Raw genomic sequence first — 20,273 nt, forward strand, 5'->3', positions numbered from 1 at the left:
CAGGACAGAACCCTGAGGAACATCACTATTAATAGATTTAGGAGAAGAACAGTGACCGTCCATTAGGGCTGGGCAAGACTCAAGTCCGGAATTGAGTCCGGCAAGTCCACCATGGCTGCTTGGGATCTGAGTCTGAAATCTGCTATTCGAGTCATAACCGAGTCCTCATGAGTAAGGATTAATGTGTCTGAATACATCACAAATCACACAGTGTACTTAAGAACTACTAATAAATTAGAATGTTTCAGTTCTGCATTTACGAAGTAGAATGTATAATATATGATAGAATGGTGTCTAAGCATCGAAAGTTAATGTAATTGTGTGAATGTAAGGAAAAATTTTGTTCATGCTGGCCAATAGCAGCAGCATTTTAGTGTTGCCATATGTATGTGTATTTTTCTGCATGTTCATTGGTAAATGTCTAGTGACAATAAATAATAATAATAGTAATAATTTTCCAGTTGTAGTACAACCCTTCCTTTCTTAAATCATAATATGCTTATATTTTAAACTCTAAGGATTTTTCAAGGGCATCACGCAGAAGGTGTACACCTCGTCCCAAGCCTATTTTGTGCCATAAAGTAACGTTTTCTCGGATGTAACCTAAAAAAAAAAAAAAAGTGTGCCTCAGCCATGGCACCCAAGCAAAGCAAAACTGCTCAGGTGTGGAACTACATGGAGCAGATGTCATCTGAACTCGTCACATGCTTGGTGTGCAAAGATTTACTGAAGTACTGTGGAAGTACATCTAACTTGATAAAACACCTTTGCTCTAGACATCCTATAGAATAGGCTGAGGCAAAAAGAGGATGTTGAATGTGAAATGGGTTTGAAGACTGTAAGTCCTTCTAATTCAATTCAAACCACACTGATGGAGACTATTACAAGGGCTCAGCCCTATAAAATGACTCTGCCAAAAAAAAAAACTTGATGACCTTGTAGTCAGAATGATAGATTAAGTGAAGTAGTCATTCTGTAACTTTATAACTGTAATCAGTAATACTGTACTAGAGATTTGCATGATTCCCAGACTTGCCTCATGATGGGATTTACCTAGCCACAGACTAGTGAATCCAGCATTTGGTACTTGCCTCATGCTCTCCAGCAGATTCCCAGAGGGATGCAGGACTTAATTCATGGACTCACCTCACACAGCACTGCATTGGGATTCATTAAGCAGCAGGTTGCCAAGTCCAGTGAGTCCGTTGAGTCCAATGTGCTCACCGTGTGCTCTCTACCAATGTGAAGAGAACGGGACTTGGACTTGGTTACGGAAACAAGTTCAGCATATGAAGTGAAGGGTTTAACCTGACATTTGAAGCCCTCTCATATGCATTCAGACTTATTAGATCCCAATATTTTTCCTCGACAAATTTTATTGCTTGTAACATACACAATTGTGTATGCATGTCATTTCTGTAACTCCATTATGTTGGGGTAATGGAATCTGAAAATTTTAAACACTATTGCATAAACTGTATTGCATGAATATTATGCAGACCATCACCATGAGCCACCCTACCTCATGACTCTCTTCACTTACCTTTTTTTTTTCTTCCTTTTTTATGTAGGAGGGACACTGGCCAAGGGCAACAAAAATATAATAACAAAAAACCTCACTGAGATGCCAGCTCCCGATTAAGGTTCAAAGCAGTAGTCAAAAGTTGAAGAATGAGTGTCTCGAAACCTCTCTGGAAACCTCTCTCTTGAAGGAATTCAAGCCATAGGAAGGTGTAAATACAGAAGCTAGCAGGGAGTTCCAGAGTTTACCAGAGAAAAGGATGAATGATTGAGAATACTGGTTAACTCTTGCATTAGAGAGGTGCACAGAATAAGGGTGAGAAAAAGAAGAAAGTCTTGTGCAATGAGGCCACGGGAGGAGGGGAGGCATGCAGTTAGCAAGATCAGAAGAGCAGTTAGCATGAAAATAGAAAATAGCTAGAGATGCAACATTGCGGCAATGAGAAAGAGGCTGAAGAAAGTCAGTTAGAGGATAGGAGATAGGATAGGACACAAAAAGCTTTTGATTCCACCCTATCTAGAAGAGCTGTATGAGTGGGAATCCCCACCACCTCAGGAAATATGGAGCATACTCCATACATAAGCGGATAAGGCATTTGTACAGAGCAGCTAGGGAGAGTGAGAAGAACTGGTGGAGACGTCTCAGAATGCCTAACTTCATAGAAGCTGTTTTAGCTAGAGATGAGATGTAAAGTTCCCAGTTTAGATTATAAGAAAAGAACAGACCAAGGATGTTCAGTGTAGAAGAGGGGGACAGTTGAGTGTCATTAAAGAAGAGGGTATAGTCTGGAAGGATGATAGGAATTGAGTTTTTGAGGCATTGAACAATGCCAAGTTTGTTCTGCCCCAATCAGAAATTTTAGAGAGATTAGAAGTCAAGCATTCTGTGGCTTCCCTGCATGAACTGATTACTTCCTGAAGGGTTGGATGCCTATGAAAAGATGTGGAAAAATGCAGGGTGGTATCATCAGTGTACGAGTGCATAGGACAAGAAGTTTGGTTTTGATCATTGATGAATAATAGGAAGAGAGTGGGTAACAGGACAGAACCCTGAGGAACACCACTGTTAATAGATTTAAGAGAGGAACAGTGACCATCTACCACAGCAGCAATAGAACGGTCAGAAAGGAAACTTGAGATGAAGTCACAGAGAGAAGGAAAGAAGCCATAGGAGGGTAGTTCAATTCCAGACTCTGCCAAAAGCTTTTGATATGTCAAGGCAACAGCAAAAGTTTCATCAAAATCTCTAAAAGAGCATGACCAAGACTCAGTAAGGAAATCCAGAAGATCACCAGTAGAGCAGCCTTGACAGAACTCATACTGGTGATCAGATAGAAGGTTGTGAAGCGATAGGTGTTCAAGAATCTTCCTGTTGAGGATAGATTAAAAAACTTTAGATAGGCAGGAAATTAAAGCAATAGTATGGTAGTTTGAGGAATTAGAATGATCATCCTTTTTAGAAATAGGCTGAATGTAGGCAAATTTCCAGCAAGAAGGAAAGGTAGATAGATGTGATAGCAGTGGTGTCATCTGGTTGAAATAAAGGAGGGAAAGAAGAAGGAAAGTTATTGGAGATGTTTTTGGTTAGATGCCAGAAGTCACAAGGGGAATTAGATCTTGAAAGATTTTGACACTTTCTATTAATGAAGGAGTTTTTAGCTAGTTGGAGAACAGACTTGGCATGGTTCTGGACAGAAATATAAAGTGCATGAGATTCTGGAGATGGAAGGCTCTAGTACCTTTTGTGTGCCACCTCTCTATCATGTATAGCACAAGAACAGGCTTTGTTAAACCAAGGTTTGGGAGATTTAGGTCGAGGAAAAGAGTGAGTAATGTACACCTCCATGCCAGACACTATCACCTCTGATATGCACTCAGCACACAAAGACGTGTTTCTTTCACAGAAGCAGTAGTCATTCCAAGGAAAATCAGCAAAATACCTACTCAGCTCCCCCCAACTAGCAGAGGCAAAACACCAGAGGCACCTCCAGTTAGGGGGATCCTGAGGAGGGATTGGAGTGATAGGACAAGATACAGATATGAGATTGTGATCGGAGTAGCCCAACACAGAAGAGTGGGTAACAGCATAAGCATAAGTATTAGAGGTTAGGAAAAGGTCAAGAATGTTGGGCATATCTCCAAGACGGTCAGGAATATGAGTAGGGTGTTGCACTAATTGCTCTAGGTCATGGAGGATAGCAAATTTGAAGGCTAGTTCACCAAGATCGTCAGTGAAGGGAGAGGAAACCCAAAGCTGGTGGTGAACATTGAAATCTTTAAGAATGGAGATCTCCACAAAAGGGAAGAGAGTCAGAATATGCTCCACTTTTGAGGTTAAGCAGTCAAAGGATTTTTTATAGTCAGAGGAGTTAGATGAGAGGTATAAACCACAGATAAATGTAGTTTAAGAGTGACTCTGTAGTTGTAGCCAGATGGTGGAAAACTTGGAAGATTCAACAACGTGGGCACGAGACCAGGTTAAGTCGTGCACATAAATGTAACATCCAGCTTTGGATTGAAAATGAGGATAGAGAAAGTAGGAGGGAACAGAAAAGGGGCTACTGTCAGTTGCCTCAGACAGCTGCATTTCAGTGAGAAAAAGATGAAGTTTAGTAGAGAAGAGATGTTCTACAGATTCAAAAGTAGATCTGAAACCACAAATGTTGCAGAAGTTAATGAAGAAAAAGTTGAGGGGGGTGTCAAGACACGTAGGGTCGATAACAGAAGAGCAGTCTGACCTGGGGACTGGTAGTAAGCTATTTTCTAAAAAAAATTGTTTCTCATTAGCTTCGAGTTTTGTTGAACATGTATGCAAGGTAAGAATGTTAAAAGATAGGTGCATTTTCAGTTGTATGAAGGTGTGTTTTTACCTAAGGAACACAGTAAATCTTGTGCGTGTCACCATGTTTGATGTGTAACCACTAACTGCTGGTGCATCAGGTGATCATGGAGTCTATACTAGTTTCAAAATGCTGCCTTATTTTAATTGCGTGCCACTTTGAAAATGTTCTTTCATTATGGCTTCTTGAAGAATTCTGAGATTTCCATAATGAGCACAGATATCTCTATTCTTGGTGTGTTCCACAAATTGCAGCTCAGTGTCCATACAGCTACACAGCTCTGATAGTCTTGGCATTGTCACCAGCATCTTGTCTTTCTCATCACTGCTTCTACTCTCCTGAGTATTGACCATGGTTACCATAGATACTATGGGACAGCATGGTGTGGTTGATTAAAAGTACAGTACATTACTGTATTTATTCCTCTGCCTTTCATAATTTAATTATTGATATTAGCCACTCCGAAGGTAACCTAATGCTTACTGCTAGTACCTGTGAACAATTGGCTTCATCAGACTGATGTTCCCCCCTTTTAGTCCGTAGTATCGAGGTATGAGTGTATACACTCATATCTCAGTACTATTGACTAAAAGGGGGGAACATCAGTCCAATGAAGCTGATTGTCCATAGGTAGCAACACAGTGAACTCCTAGATTTCATGAGGTTATGTTCCAAAGGTACCCATGAAGTGCTAAAATTAGCATTATATTGTTGCTACTCCTAAAATGCCTTTGAGAGAGAGAGATGAATTGTGGCTGTGTGATGGCTAGTGGGTGTCCTTGACGGTAACCAGTGGTGAACTGCTCTCTCTCTCTCTCTCTCTCTCTCTCTCTCTCTCTCTCTCTCTCTCTCTCTCTCTCTCTCTCTCTCTCTCTCTCTCTCTCTCTCTCTCTCTCTCTCTCTCTCTCTCTCTCTCTCTCTCTCTCTCTCTCTCTCTTGGATAAGTTAACACACACACACACACACACACACACACACACACACACACACTCACAAACAGAGAGAGAGAGAGAGAGAGAGAGCATTTTGGGAAGGTCACTCACTGGCTGTCTTTTCTTCTTTTCCTCCAGATGGCTTGGCATAGAAAATTATGATAATTCAAACCCAACACATGAAAAGGGCAAAAATCATGGAGCAATGAGCTACATGTGTGGTTACACTGATGTAAACAAACTGACTGCCTGCAACAAGCGGTCAGTTCTAGTAGTAGTAGCTCATGTCCAGTTATGCCACAATTCCATCCATACTGCACTGAACGTTTAAATTGAGTTGACTGCTCCAGATTTTGTCCACTGTTTCCAAAATCTGCTAAAGTGAGGTCCATAGTACTGAGGTGTGTGTGTGTGTGTGTGTGTGTGTGTGTGTGTATATGTATATATATATATATATATATATATATATATATATATATATATATATATATATATATATATATATATATATATATATATATATATATATATATATATATATATATATATATATATATATATATATATATATATATATATATATATATATATATATATATATATATATATATATATATATATATAATGTGTGTGTGTGTGTGTGTGTGTGTGTGTGTGAACAAGTGTGAATGACAAACATGTAAAATCACTCACACAACCTTACCAACTTCATCAATTTAATTAATCTATCAAACAAAAACTATATACATTCTAGTCATCCAACATTAACCTAACCTAATCTAACCTAACCTAACCTAACCTAACCTAACCTAATCTAAGTTAACCTAACCTGATAGACTTCCCACTGGGACTATTTTATCTAGATGTTTTCTGCCTCTCCAGTGGGGAAGATCCACTATCGTACATGCGCATTGGGATGATTTTTGCTGCACCAATTTTTTTTCACAACACCACCACCACTGTTGCCATCCACAGTGATATCAACAGTGAGTCTTCATTAGCTGTGTGTATAAACAATACTTCATCGTGATTTTTTAATGATTTTTACTATGCTGTATCGGTTTTTGTTGATTATCGTTTTGTTGTTTTATGAATTATATATTTATTATCAGCAGCTGTATTCATAAAAAAAAATGAAATTTTATAGGTAGTCTGGAAATATTTCGATTTTTGTTGGGCCTTTCTCAGACAGGTTGGAACCATAGTAATTTTCTGCTATGGCTTTCATTAAAACGTGGGCTGATAGTGGAACTGAAGCTCTGCATTAACAGCAAACTAACTGTGCTTAATATTTATTGACATTTCCCTTCCTCTTTACAATATCCTGATGAGAATTTAAGGACACTGTCTGCAAAGTTTTGCAGATAAGAAGGTAAAAAGCTGACCCATAGCTCTTTGACCATCAAATTTAGGCAAAGATGACGTGTCCAAACTTCACATCTGTTTTTTCATATCCATCCATAAGTTTTCAATTGGATTGATATCTGGGCAGGCCAGTCCTGAATAAACGGAACCTCACAGTCTGGTAACAAACAACATATGGAGCTGAATCCTGTACAAGCACTGTTGCTTATATTTTTTTTCAAAAGAATCATACAGCACATCATTCAGAAGTTCTAAATAATTGTCTTGGTCAATTTTTCTTTTCCATAGTATGTAAAGCAGCCCCAAACCATAAGTAATATAAAGTGACAGGTTATGTGTATTTACCTTGGATCAGACAGACACACGAATATAGCCAAGTACCTATCAACACAGGCCTGCCACTAAATAGAATACTTAGCTATATGTGTGGATGGAGTGTCTGCCAGGTTGGTAGAGTGTTGAGAAGTAGCTTGAGTGTTGAATGCTGGCTGGAGTCTCACTATAATGAAGGAGCAGATATGTTGTCTGGCCACTGTTTGGAAGTTAACTGACTCCTTGTTTGCCGAGCAGACTGATATCAGTTTGCTCTGGGATGATGAATCTGCTCAACCCAGATCCTCATTGTTTCATCCACTTGTCCCAGTGGATTGTTATGTTTTAGTTGAATTAATTTCCCTGCTGGAACAATAGTTTCGACATCTGTCGTGGAGTTAGCAGTGTTTTTTTGTAGTCATTGTGAAGCTTACTGCATGCTCCTCACAAACACTTTGCAGTAATTGTGGGTTTTTTTCTCTTTAATTCCCATGCTTTGAGCCTTGGATTCTGTGCATTCTGCCTGGAGATAAGTCTACAGATCTCAAAGGTTGTCTTACAAGGCCTCACAGGCATGGGAAGTGAGGCAAGTGCAGTGGCCTCCCTGATGTACTTAAATCTTTTCACCAAGCACTGGACTGTCCTTAGCTTAATTCTGGTTTGATTAGCAGTAGTTTGGAGACCATGGCCAGCTTATTATAACTTTATTACCTCCTTACTTTTCTCCTTGCTTGTGGCCATTTTGGGCATGTTAAGAGGGTTGGAGGAAGCAAAATAAAGCCTCAATTTGCTTCTTCCTGGGCCACTTAGCAAACATACAGTCCTTGTTCTTTTAAAGCCTAGGGTCTGTTGAGTCACATCTAGCTTAATGTGCAGATGTCACAAGCATAATTCTTTTTTTTCAAATGCATTGTTTTCTTTTCTTTGAGCACACAACAGATGCTTTTCTGTATCAATGGGATCACCAAGAAATGTCTGCTTTTCTGCCCCTTCCACTGGTCAGGGAAGTTTTGAACAATCACTATGATTGCCCTGTTTTGGCCCTGACAGGAATGATTACCCAACCTTTGGAAGATGACAAGAGACATGCCAAGGTGTCTAACTCCATGTCACGACTTATTGTGCCAGCCACACATGCAGTGTTTTTATGAAAATTTCCATGGGCTTCTTCTAATTGCATGGTGACTGTCCATTAACTCCTTTGCCATGAGGGCTTCTCTAAGGGAGTCTATGTTCTGAGTTTTTGACACCAGTTTTTCTCAGCCCCCAGCAGCTAACTCTGTATATGGACCTTATTTGTCCATATATGGAGCATGCCGCATATATATGGGGGTTAAACTCATTGTTCTTTTGAACATGGTGAAATCATTTCATCTTATCAACTCCTCTCCTCTATGTAACTGTCTTCAGCGTCTCTCTCTTTGTTGCTATTCCTATTTTCACACTCAATATTCTTGTGATCTTGCAACTGCACACCACTCCTCCTGTGGCCTCACTGCACAAGACTTTCTACTTTGTCTCACTCCAGTTCTGTTCATCTCCCTAATGCTTGAGTTAACCAGTTCTTTGAGAACCTGCAGTTCTCAAAGAATAGAACATACAGTGGAATCTCGGTTACCAAACTTCTCCCTTTTCGAATAATTCGGTTTTCAAACAAAATTTTGAACAGATTATTGCTTCAGTTGTGGTAGCATAATTCGGTTTTAGAACAAAGTTACTTGATTTCAAATATTAAAAGACATACGAAAATCTGTTTATCACTAATTTATAGTTTCTATAAATATCTACTTAGTTTTTATATAATTGGAAGAGAGACACAGAGTGTAATACAGTAATTTAATCTTTGAAATAAGTTGAAAAGCTTTAATGTAAACAAAGTTTTCAGTGCTCAGGAGTAATCCCAAATCCTGTGGCTCTCTTGATGACCCCCACCGCCATCACTACCACACAACTGCATTTTTTCAGTACCTTTTCCCAGCACCAAGATGTCCAAGTATTATGATCATTTTCATTTTGGCAGTAAGTGGGTTGCACCTCTCTGTGTCCCTCTGTAAAGCTTCCCTCACTAGATTGGTCTAAACAGTATCTTCTAATGAGTTCTGTGTCACTAAGTTCATTCATTACAACCTTTCTGGATAAATAATTTGTAAGCTGGAGATGTTGTGAAGCAGCCATCTTGGCTGTGGGAGTGACTGTCATAAGCTGCTAAGACAGTGTAGACTGGTGTCTTGGAACGGATTAATCCATTTTACATTAATTCCTATGGGGAAAATAATTTCAGTTTTTTAACATTTTGGATTTCAAAAGACATTCAGGAACAAATTAAGTTTGAGAACTGAGGTTCCACTGTACTATGAATTTTATGACTCACTTTTCCTTTCTTGTTACTCTGAAGTTTTGTTTCTTATTTCTTATGCCTTATTGATTATAGATTTGAGAAATAATTTCTTAGAGGAAAGTAACTTACTTTTCTGTGTGATGATTTTGGGGGAAACACAGCAGCTTGCCATGTGTACCCAACTCTGCAACATTTATAACCAAAATCTTTATCCCTCTCCAATATCTTAGCCTTTAATTTAATTTTATTGCTTTGATATTATATGCATGTTGACAAAGGCATTGAAAAAAAAAAATAATTCCCAAGTATGTCTCAATTCCTAAAGAAGTATTCAGTCTATAATAACTCTAAGCCCAAAAGATAGGTATGTATATGAAAACTTTCACTCAAAACATTCTTTGTTACTATTAGTGACAAGTCTTCTATATACACAGAATTGAAGGCCATAATATGGCTAAAAAACAAAATCATATATATATATATACGAGTATATATATATATATATATATATATATATATATATATATATATATATATATATATATATATATATATATATATATATATATATATATATATATATATATATATATATATATATATATATATATATATGTGTGTGTGTGTGTGTGTGTGTGTACTAAACACTTCCCTAAGAGGTAAGTATATATACATACTAAACACTGTACAGGGTAAAGGAAACCCAAGGCAGAGAAATAACGTGGCTTTAGATTTAATTTAAAAATGCCCTCTAGGACTTAGGTATATTTCTGTCATCTACTGTGCATTAGTGCTAATTTTTTTAAATAAAACAGGATCATGTTTTGAGACACGATGTGCTTTTAGTACTCAGTAAATATATCAGGTATGAACCATGCATGTAAGGACAAGTAAACTGAGACTTGCAGAAACTTTGGAAGAGTTCTTAGGAATGGGCATCAGATATATATAGGTATGTAGAATGTGTAGGACTCTACAGAATTCAGGGCTCAGGATGTGTGCTTTTTTGCGGTTGACAGTAAAAGGTGTTTCTTTTAAGCCACCAGCCTTGTGACTTGCACTGTGATGACCTCTATCTCATAGACAATTTGTAGGGAAACTGGAAATATGATCATAAAGCTAAAGCTGTTCACAAATTTATCTAATCACTAATGACACATAGGAAGCTTAAAGGCAAATGTTTTCCATCAGATGGAATGGCTGATCTAAATTGAGATTTCTCTTTCTAGTTGTGCTTGTGGTGGCTAAGCTGAAGGAAGAATGATAGCATCAGAGTCAGGCAGCAGTGAGGATGTGGATTCTAGCATCAAAGCTCAGCTGGAGGATGAGGTTATCCGGGAGGCCCTTACTTCTGGCATGGATCTGCGGCAGTACTCACAGTCTGTAGAAAAGGAGCTACGTCAGGTAAACACTATTGTATCTCATCATTACTTAATGATTTGCAATTTTTTTAATATTGTTACTATTTCATTGCACTAGTACAGTGCTCCAGTTTTCTTGATATATCAGTATGTGAATATTTATATTGTGTGAGATCCCTATAGTCATTACAGTTAAGACTTATTTGAACTTCATATAAAAGAAATGTTCCTGCCACATCACATGATTGTTTATCTTTTCACATATTCATTTAAAAGTCTCTCTCTCTCTCTCTCTCTCTCTCTCTCTCTCTCTCTCTCTCTCTCTCTCTCTCTCTCTCTCTCTCTCTCTCTCTCTCTCTCTCTCTCTCTCTCTCTCTCTCTCTCTCTCTCTCTCTCTCTCTCTCTCTCTCTCTCTCTCTCTCTCTAAGCCAACCTTGGAACAATTTTGTGGTGCTTATTTACACATGAGTAATCTTTTTGCACCATATAAACTTAATCATGACCAGCAATCATCATTGCTCTCTCTTCTCCATGTCATTCCTCAACAGGCCTATGGCAAACTCATTGAGACATTCTGATATATTAATGTTTTTTTATGACCTATATATGTATTTAGATATACATATATGATCAATCATTAGATATATATTCCCTACCCAGCATAGAAAAACAAGCCTCACTAGAAATAATTTCCATGAACTTTATTCCTATTTCCATGAAAATGACTGAACAGAAGAGAGAGAGAGAGAGAGAGAGAGAGAGAGAGAGAGAGAGAGAGAGAGAGAGAGAGAGAGAGAGAGAGACCTTTGCTGGCTGTGTGCATGTATTTTATTTTTTTCTATGTAGGAAGGACACTGGCCAAGGGCAACAAAAATCCAATAAAAAATATGCCCACTGAAATGCCAGTCCCACAAAAGGGTCAAAGCAGTGGTCAAAAATTGATGAATAAGTGTCTTGAAACCTCCCTCTTGAAGGAATTCAAGTCATAGGAAGGTGGAAATACAGAAGCAGGCAGGGAGTTCCAGAGTTTACCAGAGAAAGGGATGAATGATTGAGAATACTGGTTAACTCTTGCATTAGAGAGGTGGACAGAATAGGGGTGAGAGAAAGAAGAAAGTCTTGTGCAGCGAGGCCGCGGAAGGAGGGGAGGCATGCAGTTAGCAAGATCAGAAGAGCAGTTAGCATGAAAATAGTGGTAGAAGACAGCTAGATATGCAACATTGCGGCGGTGAGAGAGAGGCTGAAGACAGTCAGTTAGAGGAGAGGAGTTGATGAGACGAAAAGCTTTTGATTCCACCCTGTCTAGAAGAGCGGTATGAGTGGAAGGTTGTGTCGAGTTGATAGATGGAGGAATTGAGTTTTTGAGGCATTGAACAATACCAAATTTGCTCTGCCCCAATCAGAAATTTCAGAAAGATCAGAAGTCAAGCGTTCTGTGGCTTCCCTGCGTGATATGTTTACCTCCTGAAGGGCTGGACATCTATGAAAAGACGTGGAAAAGTGCAGGGTGGTATCATCAGCGTAGGAGTGGATAGGACAAGAAGTTTGGTTTAGAAGATCATTAATGAATAATAAGAAGAGAGTGGGTGACAGGACAGAACCCTGAGGAACACCACTGTTAATAGATTTAGGAGAACAGTGACCATCTACCACAGTAGTAATAGAACGGTCAGAAAGGAAACTTGAGATGAAGTTACAGAGAGAAGGATAGAAACCGTAGGAGGGTAGTTTGGAAATCAAAGCTTTGTGCCAGACTCTATCAAAAGCTTTTGATATGTCGAAGACGGCAGCAAAAGTTTCACCAAAATCTCTAAAAGAGGATGACCAAGACTCAGTAAGGAAAGCCAGAAGATCACCAGTATATCGGCCTTGATGGAACCCATACTGGCGATCAGATAGAAGGTTGTGAAGTGATAGATGTTTAAGAATCTTCTTGTTGAGGATAGATTCAAAAACTTTAGATAGGCAGTATATTGGTGCCTACTGAACACCCACAATGATCATTCAGTTAATTTTTGTGGTGTACATGGAATAGACTTCTACTTATCACCAACTGCCCACACCTTGTGTTACTTTTATTTATTTACTTATTTATTTATTTTATTTTATTTTATTAATTAATTTATTTTATTTATTTATTTATTTATTTATTTATTTATGTTTATTTTATTTATTTATTTATTTATTTATTTATTTATTTATTTTATTTATTTATTTATTTATTTATTTATTTATTTTTTGCCTTGTCTTTCTTTTGTTGGGCTTCATGTTCAAGAAATGTTCAAAGTGCAGTAAGTATCTGCCTGTTGTGAAATTATAGTCACATTTTCTGTGTTTGGCTTGATAGCTTCTTTCATTCATAGCCAATTCTTGATGCTATAAATGCAGTCATTTTTTCTGATGGTCATTTGAAGGAGACTGTTACCTTCATTCTTTGAGGAATTCTTAAAAATGTGAAAAAGTTGTAAAAAATCCAGGGTGTTTTGGAAATAAAAGCACACATTGTGACAAAGTATGGAGACATTTACAAAGATAAAGAAATTGGCTATTTTTTGACACCCAACCCCAATTTACATTGTGCAGTTACATCTAGCTTCATGGACAGATGTAGCAAGAATAATATTTCCTCTTCAGATCCATTGTTTTCTTTTCTTTGAGCACCCATGTAGCATCTACTAGGCTTCTAATTGACATCTGGCAACTCTGGCAGTAGATAACAGAGAGGTGGAGGGTTATGTCAATCCTCTCTCTCTTTGCATATCTTTGCAACTGACAGCCACAACTTCCACATTTCCAATGTTTTTCCATTTTCATCAGAGGCAGGACTAGCAGGAAGAAAAATTTATCGAATGATAAATGAAATTTCATTCTATCGAATGATAGAATGAAAGGAAATGGAGACAACAGTGCACACAAGCTGTGACTCATCACCCCTGCCATCTCAGTCATGTGTCAACTGACCCATCACCACTATTACTTAAGAACATAAGAACATAAGAAATAAGGGAAGCTGCAAGAAATGACCAGGCTTATACATGGCAGTCCCTGTATGAAATATATCTACCTATTTTCATCTATTATCCCCATCCATAAACCTGTCTAATCTTCTCTTAAAGCTCTCTAATGTCCTAGCACTAACAACCTGATTACTGAGTCCGTTCCACTCATCGACCACTCTATTTGAGAACCAATTTTTTCCTATCTCCTTCCTAAACCTATTGTCCTTACCACAGTCACTATTCTCACCACTGTCAATAATACTTTTTCTGCGCCACAGCAAGATCACGATCAGGACCAGCCACACCTACTTCACAGATCTCACTTCTGATTTCCACTCACAAGAAACAGACAGATATCATGGAAAAATAATTGATGCCAAAGAGTGATGATAAATACAAGAAATGTACATTGTCTGTGACACTCAGCTTCAGGCCATTTCATCCATTTCTCTTTGTCCCAAATCTTGCAATAACAAGCACTTTTGTCTCATTCTTTTGGGACACAAGCATTGAAGTATCATGCAATAACTGCTATGATAAATTACTTTATGTTTCTATGAGGGAAGGAGTGGGACAATTCTAGAAGCCATAGGAACGAAACAAGACAGCATGGCAATAAAATAAATGTACATAATAGTCTGGAGTTGAGAGAAAATGGGACTTTTGGGTGGCATGTCATGTTTCCCACTTTGTGTGCCAATATCTCAAAACTTACTTTTTCACATGTTTCAGCCTGTTTCTCTGTAACTATTAGAGCAATTTTAATGGGACTTTCACCATTTTAACCCATAGACCTCGGGCTAGAGGACTATTGTCGTCCTCTCAGCGCGCGAGCAGTATTGATAAATTTCAGAAAAATAGGTGTTCTTCATCAGTACCCTGTGGGGTAATTTCAAACGAAAACATAGTAGTTTTTAGTGTTATCTCACCGCCAATCCTTCCTCTTCACGATGAAATAAATTGAATTTGTCTAGGTTGCAGCCCGGCAGAGATATGATGTTGGGAAGAGGTGCTACTTTTGGCCAAGCCGAGCGCACTTGTTCGTGCGGGTACTGTTGACCTTGGCCTGGGTCTCCCTCTCCCCGCGCCACCACGTACACAGCATGCATTCTCTCATACCAGCGCGATTATTCACATTAGGCTACATATTACGCAGGTTTGATGCTCATATACATAACTCCTTGCGAAACTTAATGTTTTTTTTTTGGTCATCATATGAAAAAAAAACTTTCATAAACACAGTACAATTATCGAATATATACACTCATTAGGCTACATATTACGCAGGTTTGACACTCATATAAATAACTCCTTACGAAACTCATCGAACAAGGCTCTTAGGATACCACTGTTATTCAAATTTACCACATGCGGTGGCTTAGTGCGCTCCCTGATTATAGGGGTAGAGGAACTGGGGCCCGCTGGCGCGCTCCCTTCCTCCACGCATCCAGACACAGGGAAATCATTATCAGCATGTCTGTCCGCCATAGTGGTCTGTAGTGCTCTGGGAAGTTGCGTGAAACGTAGGGCAGGGATGCCATCAACCACAGGAAATAATAATTACGTCACGGGAGTACAAATCTTGGCGGGACAGCAGAGGACGGGAACTCCTGCCACCCGAAGCCCTCCGCCTGAGCGGGAATTCCCGTCGCCCGAAGCGTATGGGTTAAAATGAACATAATGCACAATTTTTCTCATAGGTTACTTTTTCAATTAAAATAAAATGAAATTGAAAAATCTACTAAATGAAAACTGTAATAATAAAGAGAGGTTCTGTTAATGTTTTCAGCAGTGTAACCCCTTCATTTATCTTAGAATAGTAAATTTTGTTTTTTCAAAAAAACACATTTTCATTTTTTTTTTTTTTTTGCAAATATTTATTGCAGAATTCTTATGAAACTTGGCATGGAACATCTCTATTTAAACATACCCTAGAAAAAAATAAATAATCCACCCAATTTGAAAAAAAAAAAAGTGATGGTCCTCTTAATCTCCTAAGTGACGGGTGATGCAGTGATATGCATCTCAGGGCTGCAACAGATGATATATATGCAGTAAAACCTCCCTAAACCAAACTCAAATAAGCCAAATATTGGATAACCAGAATGCCCTTATCAAGCTCCTCAGCCAGTCGGCCCAGCTCCACTCCATTCCAATCACACCAGAGCCACCAGCCAACGTCTTTGACAAAGACTGAGTGACAAGCAAAAGTACACTAGTTGTACAGTGCATATGTTATGTTAGCTCTTATGTGACCAATATGTTGTGTACAGTTAAGTGAGCTCTTAACCTTTTCCTTCCAGCAATCGTATATATACGATTGCAAAAATGCGTCCGTAGCAACGGCGATCATACCCGTAGTCAAGAATTTTCGCGCCTCAATTTTGAGCTCCGAGCGCGGTTTCTCGAGTCAGATGGTGTGAGTGGAAGTGTCTGGCATGTTTCCACATGTAGTGTTGTCACTAGCTCTGGAAATTTAGCGGTAACTAAGCTATTTTCCCTTTCTCCGGGCGACACTTGGCAACCCCAGCGACCCGCTGGGTGGAAAGCACTCGCCGGGTGGAAAGCACCATGATAAGTGCGAAGAGACATCCTGATAAGAGCGAAGGATCTCAGATCATAACTCACCATGGAGCAGGACACAACATATGTATTTAGCAGTGCTTCTGAGTTTGAAGACAGTGACAGTGAATATTTAGAAGAAGAAGCTGAAGAAAGCGAAGACATTAGTGAGGACTCGGAAAATGATTTACAGAATCCACCTGTTTTATCAGAACAGAGAGATGATACCTATCATTCTTTCATGTTAATTTTTTCATTATCTTCGATTTTATAATAAAATGGTAGAAGGTAACTTGTCAGAGAGAGAGAGAGAGAGAGAGAGAGAGATAATGTTATTTGCCTGAAACTTGATATGAAAAGGGATGAAATCTCTCTCTCTCTCTCTCTCTCTCTCTCTCTCTCTCTCTCTCTCTCTCTCTCTCTCTCTCTCTCTCTCTCTCTCTCTCTCTCTCTCTCTCTCTCTCATTGGAAGTGTACAATTTCCCCTCCAAGATGAGAGAGAGAGAGAGAGAGAGAGAGAGAGAGAGAGAGAGAGAGAGAGAGAGAGAGAGAGAGAGTGTGTGTGTGTGCGCGTTGTCATCGCTCTCTGGGCTGTTTCTGGATGACGGATCACACAGCGGGAGGAGGAGGAATCCTTTATAAGGCATAAATTCAACTTTCAGAGGTCACATCGAGCTACAAAGTATATCATTGTATTCAGAATAACAAAGAGAAAATAATTATTAGTATTCAAACAATTTTCTGACAGTTTCTAGGTTTACCATTTTTAGCCGTCATACAAAATGGGAAAATAATTTAAGCGCCGGAAGGAAAGGGTTAAGTAGACACTGCTTAAGTGTGTAGTTGCATAATGTTAAGTGAACTCTTAACTGACCAGTTAGTATGTTGTGTACAGTGTGTAATAACAAAATATGCTGTAAATATCTATCTTTGGGGCTCATAATGTGCTTATAATGTGCTAACAAATATGCTATAAATAACAATAAACACATGTTTATGTACACAGAAATCAGTCAAAAATGTGTATTGTCAGATAAACCGAACTTTTGAATAAATCATCGGCCACCTCACTCCATATAGTTCAGTTTATGGAGGTTTTGCTGTATGTGCCTGATGACATCATTTAGCAACACTTACAAAGCTGCACCCTCCCAATTTTTTGTGACTTTAGGTCTGGTACCCCATACAAAGTGAGAATCATGGAATGAGGTGATCTGCCCTTGTCCCAATGCATGGCTTAATGCAAATGCAAGCCAGTTTTTTCCACTCCCAGGAAGCACTGATAGACAAGGAATCACATTTATAGAACTTCTGAGCACAGTGGAAGAACATTCCTTTCATAATATGGGGAGAGTGGTGAGAGGCAGATAGGACAAGACAAGACAGGAAGTGTGGGTGTGCAAGCTGTAGCCTGTGCCCTATCCAGTGTAATGAACACAATGGCTACCACTTTTGCAGAATGGCTGATGTAATATTGTTATTCAACTCCTACTGCCAGCTGAACTAAAATAACATGAGTTGGACAAAAATATCATTAGAAAGGAGAAGGATTGGTGCTTTTCATGGTATAAGTTTCATTATTATAGGATCTGTATTAAAGGAAGTATAACTAAGAATAAGCGTGATTTTTCTTTTAAAAAATACCCTGTTATGAGAAGAGATTCCCACACCAGATGTCCGTCACTAAGGGGTTAAGTTGATGATCCAAAGAAACATAGTGACTGTGAAGTGATGCAGTCTAAGTCATGTTGGGGCCTAGTTGAGAAGAAGCAGAAAGATGGTTCTGGGTCTGCAGAATCTCAGTAATTGGTCTTGAAGGTTCTAGTCTGTTGAATATGATATGTCATCTATTAACTCTTTACTGCCTGAATAATTTTTTATTAAAAAAATCTTAAATGCAATTTTCTTTTTTTTTTTTTTAGGATCAAAATAAACTTAGATGTCCATGTCTTCATTCATATCTATTCACTACAAAAAAATATCCTTAAAAGGGACATGAATGTCCATTTAGACATATAGCAACTTCATGGTCTGAATAATATTATCAAAGATTTTAGGATTTCTTCAACACATACCTTATACGAAAGAAAATATAACTGAATGACTACTCATATATGTTTTGAGTATTTATGTAGTACTTTCACATCTGTGAATTACATAAACTTAAATTGTGACTTTTATAAATTGAGTTATAAGAAATTTTCCTTTTTTTTATTTGACAATCATTATGTGTCATCTCTAGTTGTTTGATATAATCATAGAAGTGGCTCTTCCAAGCATCACAGCATAGATGAACTTCATACTTCATACAGTACATTTGTACTATTCCCTTACAGCCTAGCAACTGGCATGTGCCCCTATTTGCATTGATAACAGGAAAATGCCCAACACTGTTTTGCTGTTTGCTTTTCCTGTAATTTTCATAGTTGCTCTCCCAGTTTTCTGTTTCTGAGCAAAGGCATGTCTGTCTACAGCATTTTAAGGTCTTCTTTACTTGACACATCTTTTCCATTATATATTAAGGAATGATAGCCTTAGCTTGAACTCACAATGTTTGTCCAGTAATGCAGTTCATCAGTCGATCATCAGATGTTCTGATGGACTGCCTCAGCAGGCATTGTCATCTCGTCTCCACGGAATGGACTCTGCACCAGGTGTGCAAGCAGATATGGAAACTATTGGAGTACCCCCTTGTAGAATTATTTGCCATTTATCAAAACCAAACTTCATTTCTCCTTTTCCTATTCCCATAGTCATGCAAATCTATGCCTCTGGTATATTTGTTGTAATTTGTTATAGCAGCAACTGTTAGCTGAACCTCATCCCTGTGTTAGCAGTGAATTGACAGTACAGTATATCTTTTATGTTTCAATGTTACTTTTGCAAAAAATGACCAATAATATGATGTACATTTTCTTTATACAGTAATCCCTCCAATATCCAGATGTTCAATAACTGGACTCATTAATATCTGTACATAACTGTGTCCAGATATTAAACCAGACAAATGCTTCAGCTGCCAGTGTGACTCTAGCTTCTCAATGCGCAATTCTCTTTATCTACCCCTCTCTCACAAGCAAGCCAGCATAACTTGTGTTGTGGCAAACAAGTGATTTTTTTTTTTTTTTTTTTTTTTTTTTTTACTATAAATGAAATGTATGTTAAGGCATGTGACTTACACATGGAAATAGATACACAATACATAACAAGTACATATTTATTCTTATCTGCATATATGCTGTATATATTTGTACTAATTTTTTAGTGAATGGTATTTTACACATTAGCTATTGTTGTCCCACACTTACGCAGCTTTAACTCTTCCTTGTTCATGCTAATATTTGGTAAAAGGAACAGACATGGCTTTGAAAGGTTTTATAGATAAACAATGTATAGCAGTATATATTCATTCTTATCTGCATATATGCTGTATATATTTGCAGTGATATTTTATTGAATGGTATTTCTTAGAACATAAGAACATAAGAAATAAGGGAAGCTGCAAGAAGCCACCAGGCTTACACATGGCAGTCCTTGTACGAAATATACCTACCTATTTCCACCTATCATCCCCATCCATAAATCCGTCTAATCCTCTCTTAAAGCTCCTTAATGTCTTAGCACCAACAACCTGATTGCTGAGTCTGTTTCATTCATCTACCACTCTATTTAAGAACCAATTTTTTCCTATCTCTTTCTTAAACCTATATTTTCAAGCTTGAACTCATTATTTCTTGTTCTGTCCTGATTGCTGATCCTAAGAATTTTGCTTATGTCCCCTTGTTATAACCTTTATACCACTTGAAGAATTCTATCAGGTCCCCTCTTAACTTATGTCTCTCTAAAGAATGTAAAATTAACAGCTTCAATGTTACTTTGTAAGGAATACCCCTCATCCCCTGTATCCTTTTAGTCATTCTCCTTTGTACTGATTCTAATAGACCTATATCCTCCCTGTAATGTGGGGACCAGAACTGCACAGCGTAGTCTTGATGAGGTCTGACCATTGCCAAATATAACTTTAATATTACTTTGGACCTTCT

The 20,273-nt window shown here is 38.1% G+C and overlaps 1 protein-coding gene across 5 annotated transcripts in view; it reads left to right on the forward strand.

Annotated features, from left to right (window-relative positions):
* Positions 1–20,273, forward strand: part of LOC135101636 (vacuolar protein sorting-associated protein 52 homolog) — a 241,875-nt gene that overhangs the window by 11,777 nt on the left and 209,825 nt on the right. For 4 of the 5 annotated variants that reach the window (XM_064005942.1, XM_064005905.1, XM_064005933.1 and 1 more), the window contains exon 2: positions 10,538–10,712. In XM_064005942.1, coding sequence (XP_063862012.1) covers positions 10,569–10,712 — 144 coding nt within the window. In that variant the 5' untranslated portion in view covers positions 10,538–10,568. Of the gene's footprint in view, positions 1–5,529; positions 5,555–10,537; positions 10,713–20,273 lie in introns of those variants that run through there. The other variant, XM_064005923.1, reaches the window with a different exon arrangement.

The sequence above is a fragment of the Scylla paramamosain genome, chromosome 1 (genome assembly GCF_035594125.1).
Source record: "Scylla paramamosain isolate STU-SP2022 chromosome 1, ASM3559412v1, whole genome shotgun sequence".
Classification (NCBI taxonomy): Eukaryota; Metazoa; Arthropoda; class Malacostraca; order Decapoda; family Portunidae; genus Scylla; species Scylla paramamosain.